Source organism: Drosophila obscura, unplaced genomic scaffold, assembly GCF_018151105.1.
Source record: "Drosophila obscura isolate BZ-5 IFL unplaced genomic scaffold, ASM1815110v1 contig_150, whole genome shotgun sequence".
Taxonomy (NCBI): domain Eukaryota; kingdom Metazoa; phylum Arthropoda; class Insecta; order Diptera; family Drosophilidae; genus Drosophila; species Drosophila obscura.
Window position 1 is genome coordinate 12886800 of NW_024542736.1, and position 10799 is coordinate 12897598.

Genomic DNA, 10799 nt, shown 5'->3' on the forward strand with positions numbered 1-10799 from the left:
GTGCTTCTTATGAGAATAACTACGTATACATATATATATATATTTAAAAGTAATATTGTATTTTCAATGAACTAGTTATACGGACAAAGCAAAGACAAAGAGAATGAGATAGAAATGCCAGACGGAAAGGAGAGAGCAAAGAGCGGTTAGGATATATATATATACTTATACGAAATCAGATGAAAAGTGAAACACAAACCAACTTGTTTGTGAAGTGTACTGTAGTCAGTGAGAATATTGGTTGAAAACTTAAGTGGAAAATTGTAACGAGTATACACACATTATTTTTTCGTCGTCATTTTTTTTTTGTTTGTTTGCTAATTTTATACAATTTGGTTTTTCTCTCTTTCATGCAACGCACATTCTTTCAATAAATGCCTTTTTGTAAATAAAATCGCAATAAAAGAGGAAAAAGATAAACTTAAAAAATAACAAACAAAAAAATCATTCATAAAATGAAATAAAATCCAAAAGCAGTCTGGTCTAGACTGTCCAACCAAATAAATGGCAAACCGGCAGAGAAAATATAAAATGCAATTGATTAGTTTTCAAAACATTAATTGAATTGCTATTCAAAATAAAGATCAGAATCAGATACAAAACAAACGTAAGAATAAAATTTAGTTTTGCAAGCAAGAAAATTGACAAAAATAATCCACAAGTGTGTATGTTTTTTTCTTGGGATAAAATATAAGGGCACTCGAACGATCAGAACTAGATATGGACCTACAACAGACCGCCAGAGTACAGTTATGAACAGCCTAGGCCATTTATTTGCAATTCAAGGCACGCATGTGCCACAGCACAGCGATCGAAAAAGCTATCTTAATGTATGAAAGCTTCAACTTCGAAAGAAACGAAACTTCGGCCGTCGGCTCAGTCCACTATGAGACACGACGTGGTTAGGTTTATTTAAACAACAGAAAAAAAAGAGTGAAGTGAAATAACAAACGCCGGATCTGCGACTTAAACCGGTTTTGGCCATTCGAACACAAAAAACAATAGCATAGCAGCGAAAACGCATGCAAGTGACGAAACGACCTTAAGATAAACCCAGGAACGAATTCAAATAACTTGGCTTCAAAGAAATTGATTGAAACTTTTGCCAAATCTTGGATAAATGCATAGAATGCAAAATGTTGCTGCTGCTGCCTATGCCAGGAGTCGGTAGAGAGTGAACGAGTGAAAGCACAGAGAAGATATTGGTAAAAGCGAGACAGTGACAGCAGTACGTGGCGCAGGAAGTGGGAGTACGAGTGGGAGAGAGAGCGAGAGGTCCAGTCCGCAGCAAAATGACATTGAGAAACCAAGGCGACAGCGGCAGCGACGGTGGCGTTCTTTGTCATCGCTGCTGCACCAGCAGCACACAGCGACTGCGACGCCGACTGCAAAAGCAACAGCTAGCTTTTGTGACGCTTTTCCTGCTTTTCTTTGCTGCTACTTGGCCGCACAGTGCCCGTAAGTGGGGGCGGGGGTGCGGTACGATTAATTGCAACACGCTAAAAATGCAAAAAGAAAGAGAAATTTCAAACAAGCGTTACGCTCAAGACTGGGCAAAACAAATTCACTTTCGTGTAAAACTAGAGAAACTGGTCTACCGTCTGTCTGGGTCTGCCTCTGGCCGAGAGAGGGCGCTGTCACGCCGCCCCAGTGGCAGTAAATCAAAAGCCAAATTGCTGGTCCATTAGTCAGACCCAGAAACTAGTTTGTGACCAAAGTCTTTCGTTGAGACCAATGGGCCCATTGGCTTTTAGCTAACATTCTCATTTAAATCCACAGGTGCCCAGGGCGAGGACGAAGAAGAAGATGGCCCGTACCGTGGAAAATACTTGGGAAAACTCAACTCGTATCACCATCAGGTGTCCGGCGATGTGTACGCCGTAAACGAGTACACCTTCCTCATAGTGAACTTCAATTACGATGGCAACGGAGCGGACACGTTCTTCTGGTCGGGGGCCAGCAATCGGCCGGGGCCACAGGGCTTCATAGTGCCCGATGAGTACGGCAAGTAAGTGGAATTGATTCTCTATCCCTCTGCATTTCCCACTGCCATAGCATGCTCTCTCGACTCTCCTTAGAACCAACATCCTGGACCGCTATCACAACAAGGACTTTACCCTCAGTCTGCCCGATCGCAAGAAGATTACGGAAATCAAATGGCTGGCCGTCTATGACCTGAACAACCAGAACAACTTTGGCGATGTCTTTATACCGGAGGATTTTGAGCCGCCGATGCCCCAGCTGGGCGGCACCTTCTCGAAGCGCAGCCACAATGTCAGCAGCAGCAGCATCGAGATCCTGGACTCCAAGACCATACGCATTGAGGACTTTACCTACGATGGCCGCGGCAAGCGGACATTCTTCTGGACGGGAGTGGGCGCACAGCCATCGAGCAGAGGCAGCAAAATGCCCGACGAGAGGGGATAGTGAGTGCGACACAAGTATTCTGCTTATTCTGCCTTAATCATCTCGCCTCATTCTTTGTCTGGATCAGTCTGGATCCCATTCGGAGGTATAACAAGGAGACCATTGAGCTGGAGTTGCCGGGCGACAAGACCATCTTCGACATCGATTGGATCAGCATCTACGACGTGGCCGACAATGAGAACTATGGCCATGTGCTCATCAACGACGGGCTGAATGTGCCGCCCTCTCTGGTGAAGGTCACGCCATTTGAGTTCTCGCTGCCCAATTGCCGGCAGCTGCACAAGGACCTGCAAGTGTCCTGGGAGGTGTTTGGGCCGCAGATCACCTTCCAGCTGTCCGGCCAGGTGGCTGCCAATGATTACATGTCCTTTGGCATTTCCGGATCGGATGTCTCCAGTCAAATGATCGGCTCCGACGTTGTGGTGGCCTACATCGATGAGATCAGGGGCTATACTGTGGACTATAACATCACCTCGCTGGCGCCCTGCGTCCAGGTGCTCGGCCAGAACAAGGGCGTGTGTCGGGACGATGTGGTGGGCGGGCTGGACAGCTTCCAGTTGAACACATATAGCCGAAAGGAAGGCATCAATACCATCAGTTTCAGACGCATCCTCAAATCATGTGAGTGGCTGTTCGCTGTTCGCTCTCCTGTATATCTCTCTCTCCGGTATAACTTTTGATTTCTACTCCCTGCAGCCGATGATGGCGACAAGGAGATCTTTTTGGATCGCAGTAACTATGTGGTGTGGGCCTTCGGCCAGTTGGACTCGAACAACGAGCCCGCCTTTCACACACACTATCCCAAGAGCGATATAGTGATCGATTTTAATACCACGGAGCCGGTCAACGATTGCTTCGCCTTCACCAAACGAACGGATACGCCTGTCCAGCTGTGGGAGCGCACAAGGATCACGGATGCGTAAGTCGAATGCTCTGCCATGAAAAGCTCCGTTCTCTTGTATGATTCGTGTCTCTTGCAGCACTGTGCGGACTTTCAATGCTTATCTGGGACCATCGGGCGGTCTGCGTGGCTATCAGGGGCTCACCGGTCACGTGTCCAGCGGTCTGGCCTGGTACATCAACGGCTACATGATACCCGAGCTCTATTTGAAGCGTGGCCTCACCTACACGTTCAAGGTACGCGGCGGCAACAATCCGCACTCGCCGGAGCACTATCATCCGCTGGTGATAACGGACGATCCGCAGGGCGGCTTTGATCGGCTGTCGGATGCCAAGCAGAGCGAGATCCGAGTGCTGGCCGGTGTAGAGTTTACCCGTCGCGGTCGACCCAAGCCCACGGCGGCGGGTCCGCTCTGCCTGTCGCGCTATCCACCCAACTACGATCGCCGCCTGGACGATAACTTCGCCACATTCAAAAAGTTCAATCGATCCCTGCTGACCGAGTGCGTGGACGAGGCCCCAGCCCTACTGGAGATCACACCGAACATTACCTGGCCCGATACCGTCTACTACAATTCCTTCACGCACGGCAACATGGGCTGGAAGATCCACATCGTGGACAGCTACACAAATCTGCGGCATAGCGGCCAGTCCAGTCTCACCGTCTGGTCGTGGTCGCGCGTCGCCTGTGTCCTGCTGCCTCTGATTGTGCTGCTCGCCTATCCAGCGAAATGTTGACTGTTGTTCTCTCAATTAGTTTAGGCCACTAAAGTGCATATTTAATGTTTTATTCTAAGTGAATCCGTCACAATACGTACATATGTATGTACGTATGTATGTAGGCAAATAGTGGACTGCAGAGTGTGGTGTGAAGTGGTGCCCATTTTGTGTATAATAATATTATTTAAATCGTAAATAAATGCAGAACTGTGTTTTATTTTAGAAGAAATCAAATCTATTTTATATCTGAGGCAACAATCTGGTTATCCATTTAATTGTATTAATATTTATGCGGAAATACAAAAAGACATTCGTTTGGGTGTGAAATCTCTATTTTCTTTGAAGGAAGTAAAGACGGAGTATTTAAGGTGATATATTAAACTAAAACAAATAATTATGAAATGAATGAAACAATGTTAAATGCAGACTTGAAAAACACTTGAATAAAAATTAACACAATCGAAACTACGTACTGAAAGATATGGGCCAAAAAGTTTCCATATATGGGCAGTTCCTATCTGGCGTTACGTTACATTCGTACGACAAAATGTTGAAAAAGATAGTCAAAAAACTGAAATTTGGAAAAAAGATTATCCTCGTTGAATATAATTTGGTTAGACCTATATTCACCAGAAACATGGCAATAATCGAACGTACGGTTTTGAAGATATAAGCCAAAGTATGACCTAAAAGTGCGTTACATAAAACAGAAGTGGTTTTCGAGGTTGGCGTACAAAATGGCAAAACTCTGCGAATTGGATAGGGGTATCTGTATAACATTTTTTGTGCTAATAAATGAAGTATTGAGAGTTAATTTTCAAATTTATTAAATGTAAAAACCTTTCCTCTTTTTTTGTTAAAAATCCGCGGAGGCATCTGGCGAACGTTACTGGCGTGACGTTACCGAATTCCGCGATTATAAAAACCTAAAAATATATTGTTAGCCGAGGTTGGACAAACACTCTGATAATTATTTTGGGTAGTTTAATATATTAGAAAGACTTTAAGGAGAAACTTTTATCAAGAATCATCTTCTTCCTAGGAGATAATAGTAAAAGAAAACATGTCTATAAAAATACCAGAAAATACCAAAAACGTGAACTTTTGCTTATTTTCATAGGTTTTAGGATGAAAGTTAATGAAATTATATGTGAATAAAGAAAATTAGTTACCTTTCAATAAATTTAGAAAAAAATATCCGGAAAAAATTATATAGAAATCGGTTTTTATTGACTTTTTATGATTTTTGGCCTGGTGGACCTTTTGGCGGAACTGCCCATATTTAGAAAATAATTTCGGGACAGAAATATATGCATGTATGTATATGGAAATGTGTTTATATTGACTTTTCATTTTATAGTCGTGGTGGAAATTTACTCATATTTCTATGTACCTCTCATAAATGACTAATGACCAATATTACATTTTTTTTTCTTCCAATATGTGACCGAGAAAAATCCAATTCGCATCTTTATTGAATTTAATCAAAATTGATTACCAACTTCTACGAGTATGTCAACCGATAAGAATTGTGAATCTCTGGGTTGTAGTTACATGTGCTTGTGTTTAGTAACTTTCCTTTAAAGGCCGTAATCCAAAGAAGAAGATCCCGCATTTGTTTTTTTATTGACAGTAAACTATTCAATTTATTGATTAGAATTGCATTTTAATCGAAAACTCAGTAGATATTTATTCGATTTTACTATTGCAATATGCGTGCAAACCAAACTCAACCACATCGAGACCCGATCCGACCCGACGCAAGTCTTACAGAAATTGTTATAAAAATACTTAATCATTGTGTGTTAGTCCAACAAAACAAAACACACACACGAGATATACAATAATAAATAAGTCTAGAAATCATGGTGTAAACATAGTGGCTGCAGGAACGAACAGATAGATCAGAAATGAATATCCTAGACGAGGTGTAGAGCGGGCCAAGCGTAGAGTGGGTTTGGCCATCTTAGAATTATTTTAATATTCAATATATCGATTTCGATTTTAGTGGCTCAACAAGTGTTCAATTAGTTATTCTAGTTGTATATATATATATATGTGTGTGTATGTCTCAACTCAGCCATATGTCTATGTAGATAATATATATATAAACTTTATTGGCGTTAATTAGAGTTTACTTTCGCATGCCATGCCCCTAGGACCTAATCGAACAGAAGCACAGAAATTGTCTGTTAAGTATTGTTTCATTATCTGTTTATCGCTCAACATTGCACCCAACCAGTTCTTGTAAGTTCTCTAAAATATTAATGATTCAGATACAATCTCTATATAGTATGTATGTATGTATATGTATGTATGTATATGTATATATATATATCACTTTTATCGTTTAAACACTGCTTCTTCGTTTATACATTTTATGTGGTTGGTGTATTTCTTGGTTGCTTGTTGGTGTTTTTTTTGTTTTTTTTTAGAGTTTAGAGTTTTTTTTTTGTTTAAATCTACATTAAGCCGATTTAACAGTAGATATATTTGTAAATATTTAATTTAGAGTGAGACAAAGATTACGGACACACTGGTGAAATTTGGACAATCCGAAGAGGATATAATGTGGGGAGGGGGACGAACCGGAGAACTGGAACCTACAAAAATTTTGACTTGAAAACTTGACAATTGCTTGCCAAAGACGATACGATCCGATCCGATTCGATCAGTTCAGATCTGATCTGATTATGGTTCGTGATTGCGCACAAACTGTTCCAGCTGTCGGTGCAACTGACCCTGATAGGGTATCTTATGCTTACTAATGGCCGTTGCTGCCAGGCACTGCAGGGTCACAAAGTTGAGCAGCGGAATGGTGCTGGTGGGATTGGAGGCAATTAAGTCGTAAGGCCGCTTGTCGGCACGGTTCGGCTGATCGATGTCCGCTCCGTACTTGAGCAACAAGTTAACAATCTGTGGGGGAAGGGGAAAACGAAATTCCAGGTAAAAGTTCAAAAATTCAGAATTGCACATTGCTCACGTCATTGTTGAAGTTGTACGGCTGGCATGCCACATGCAGGGGGGTAGATTTGGCTTCGTTTTTGATGTTCACATCAACGCCGCACTCGATTAGCAGTTTGATAACATCCGCATTGGGAAACACAGTCTTCTAAAATGGTTTGAAAAGTATTAGGGTTTTAATTGGGATCGATCTAGATTTGAAGGGCACACATTCATGTTACACGCACATCGGCAAAGTTATCGTCGGTTATATAGCCGCTTTTGATCACATTCAAACGCGAGGCGCACAGGTGGAGCAGGGTGTCCGCGGTGCTGGCACTACTCAAATTGCCAACGACAACCGTTTCGTGAATGGCCTGATAGATCAGCTTGTTCTGTGGCTCTGTTGGGACGGTATTGATCAGCAAGTAGATGAGATGGGCCAGACAGCGCATCACTCGATCGTAGTTCTCCTGCTGCCTGCGAAACACTGGTCGCTGCTTCAGCAAGGCCTTCACAAGGACAGCGCTCTCCGCTAGCGTGCGAAAGACGCCCAGCACATCCTCGAACCTGGGTAGAACCTTGTCGTCCTGAACGAAACGTGCCCGTGCTTCAGTGCGTATGTTGCTGACGTTTTGCACATGCAGGTCAAGCAGAAGGCGGACCAGCGCCTGTGCGGCAAAGCAGGTCTCGAAATGCAAAATTGACCAGTTGGACACGCGCACCTCGAGCAGAAAGCGCCAGAGATCAACGCAGCGCTGGAACTGCAAGGAGTCCGCATACGAGGCTCCCCTGAAGGTCAATCGGAACAGCATATCCTTGTGGGTCAGGCCCAGGATACGCTCGCAGATCAACAGACTCTGAATGCGCATCGCATCCATGTCGGTGGCAATGTTGTCCAGCTCCTCCAGTGTGGTAAACTCCACCGCATTGTTGTACGCACTGCGCAACGGGACGGCGGGATTCTTCTCAATATACGGCGTGCAGGCGGCCCGTATATGGTGGGCCATGCGCCAGTGCAGTATGCATACACGCGACTCGTTGTGCTCGTCGAGAAAGGTCGAGCCCATCAGTTCGTGCGCCTCCGCCAGTCGCAAAGATGGATAGTTCAATTCCTTTTTCAGATAGTCGAATATCTGATGCGCTCCCTTGAGACAGGCGGTGCGCAAGGCATCGTCCCCATAGCGACTCGTCGCAAAGGGATCGGCCCCCTGCGTTATCAACATTTTGGTGGTATCCAGTCGATGCTCCTGAATGGCATAGTGTAACGCCGTCTTGTCCTGTATGTCCCGCGCATTGATGTCGGCACCCTTGCGCACCAAATACAAACAGAGCTGGACAGATTGCACGGAATTGATGAGACAGGTGCCGCCATTCACATTTGGCCTCTTGATGTCGGCCCCATTCTCCACCAGAAACTTGACTGTAAACAATAATTAAAAGGGTTTTAAGTGAGTTAATATGATGGTTGATGGCTGTCTTCAACCGTGGAAAGGAGGGCCCATAAATAGAATTGTGGGAGCCAAGCAGCTGCGAAGATGAACCATTAATATATCCTCACCAATTTCTGTATGCGTCATGTAGCATGCACTCCGTACAGGTGTCGAGCCCGAGTCGGAGGGGGCGTTTATATCGGAGCCTATGTCCACCAGATACTTGACCATCGACAGTCTGTTGGAGACGACGGCCGCCCACAACGGAGAGACATAGTGGAAGCTGTTGTCCTCGAGCACCTCGTAATGGCCCCGCTGCTCGATGTCCGCCTCACACTTGCTTATCAGATATTCGGCAATGACCACAGCACCTCGCCTGCTGGCAATGAACAGGGGTGCGCATCCATTGCGCTGTCTCCTCACCACCTCGCGACGGGAGTCGCGTGAAAGCCTGCGAATGAGAATGAAAATGGGAATGAGAATGGTGAGGACAGGAAGTCTGATCAGCACGTGCAGCCATAAATGGTTTGGCGGCCCCAAATCGCTTGTCTATGGGCACCACTCGTTGATAAGGCGACAGGTTCAACGACGCCAAACAACAATCAAAACATTGATTACCGAGAATTTCTTAGCCCCCTATCGCCTAGCCAAAAGCCCTAAGGCGTGCGTGAGCAGCCGACGACTCCACTCGCAATACATACTTTTCTAGCTCGTGCCGCAGGTGACGGGACAATATGGAGTACTCGAGGCTGCGTTTGCACTCTTCGATGAGCTCGTGGCTCAGTTTGATCAACTCCACTTTGGGACTTGACTGCTTGCGTTCGTTAGCCATGGACGCGTCTCATAGCCGATGGTATGTTTGTGGCTGTCCTGGCTCTGGCCGTCCTCGTTGTGTGCGTACAGGCTTGCTTCCTGGATTGTCCTTGAGCCTTCTGCAGCCGTGGCGCGACACTGACCTACTAACTTCGATTCAGGACTGGGCGAGGGCGTGCGAAGCGGGCGGGGCAGTGCGTTGGCGTCAACTAGCTTGCGTTCCCGTCCACCCAAGGCCGTGACTGCGGTAGATTTTCGCCTGGCTGGGCCTGAGTACTTTCTTTTTTTCTAATCAATTTTGTGCACCGTCCGAGAATGTAGAACGGCAGCACTTTTGGCACTGAAAAAGTTTAAAACACGGATTGCACTGGGTGTGGTCTTAAATTAATAACAAATAACTTTTTTTCAGTTTTAGTTTCTGCTTAAAACTAATTATTTGTATTTTTGTGTTGTATTTTGTTTATAAATTAAATGTCAGAACAGTGTGTGCACAACTCCAAGCTGAAAATAACTGAAACAGCTGTTGTAACATACTAGTTTAACATAACAGTAGGCTGTTCGTTACAGTGTATATTACGAAAATTAGAAAAGGTATTTTATTTTATCATGGTATATACTGGTATTTTTCGACTTGGTCACTTTATTCGTTCGTGAGCAAATCGTGGTGGTTTTTCAAAATTTGCTCTCTTTTCCGAGGTGAAGAGAGTGTTTTCCCTCATTTTCGTGGTGTGAGCCACATGCATCTTACGGGAACGCGTAGAAATGAAGATTCATTGTTGCGTCGTTCCCGTTAGGAACATTTGATTTGTATGGGAAAAATTTCAGCAACATGGGGAAATCAGTCTCTGTTTAAAAGATATTAACGAAATTTTGCAGCTCACGGGTTCCAGTGATATGTATCAGAACCGGGATAAATGTATATACATATGTATAAAACACAAACATGTGCATTAATAGGTAAAAAACATATCAATCTAGGATAAAATCATAAATAATGTTTCAATGGAGCTTGGAACAAAACATTTAACATCAATTAAAAGAAATAAGGCATACAAGCGTATATACGCATAGAAGAAACTTGGTTGACCAGCAACACTGACGTCACATTTAGTCAACATTTACGTTTTATGCCTTGGCCGTTTTTGTTTGAACTTTGTGTAAACTATGCAATAAAAAAGACTTCTGAAAACTTGCCAATCTCGTAGAAAATTTATGTATCTATCGGATAAAATTTATAGTTTAGGGCTGAGAGGCCAACTAGCAATATTAAACGGAATATTAAAATCGAGGAATATCAACGTTGAATGTTTTGAAAAAAACAATCGATACTATCGTAATAGTATCGGGCTCAAATTCATATTAAAAAACAATTGAAACCTTTTAGGAACTTGTCCATTGTAAAAATTAGATGCTACCTGTCGATTTGCTTACAAATTTGTCTTCGTATTTTATTTCAGCCAATCCAAACATATCAAAAGCGCAACGACTGTAGCTCGATACTATCATGATAGTCTCAAAACCATCGATAGTAGAGGCTAGCAGCAAAATATCGATATGATCGAT

The 10799-nt window shown here is 43.7% G+C and overlaps 2 protein-coding genes across 2 annotated transcripts; one reads left to right on the forward strand and one right to left on the reverse strand.

Annotated features, from left to right (window-relative positions):
• The first annotated feature begins 868 nt into the window (after window positions 1–868).
• Window positions 869–4297, forward strand: LOC111066672 (protein Skeletor, isoforms B/C). The gene is made up of 6 exons (XM_022355433.2): window positions 869–1458; window positions 1780–2008; window positions 2079–2426; window positions 2495–3048; window positions 3124–3346; window positions 3408–4297. The coding sequence occupies exons 1-6, from the start codon at window positions 1293–1295 to the stop codon at window positions 4063–4065; spliced, it is 2178 nt and encodes a 725-aa protein (XP_022211125.1). The 5' UTR covers window positions 869–1292; the 3' UTR covers window positions 4066–4297.
• A 2057-nt stretch (window positions 4298–6354) lies between these two features.
• On the reverse strand, window positions 6355–9718 carry LOC111066673 (protein fem-1 homolog C). The gene is made up of 5 exons (XM_022355434.2): window positions 9125–9718; window positions 8552–8874; window positions 7239–8413; window positions 7031–7159; window positions 6355–6963 (listed from the first exon to the last, which is right to left on the reverse strand). The coding sequence occupies exons 1-5, from the start codon at window positions 9253–9255 to the stop codon at window positions 6739–6741; spliced, it is 1983 nt and encodes a 660-aa protein (XP_022211126.1). The 5' UTR covers window positions 9256–9718; the 3' UTR covers window positions 6355–6738.
• Between the last annotated feature and the right edge of the window lie 1081 nt (window positions 9719–10799).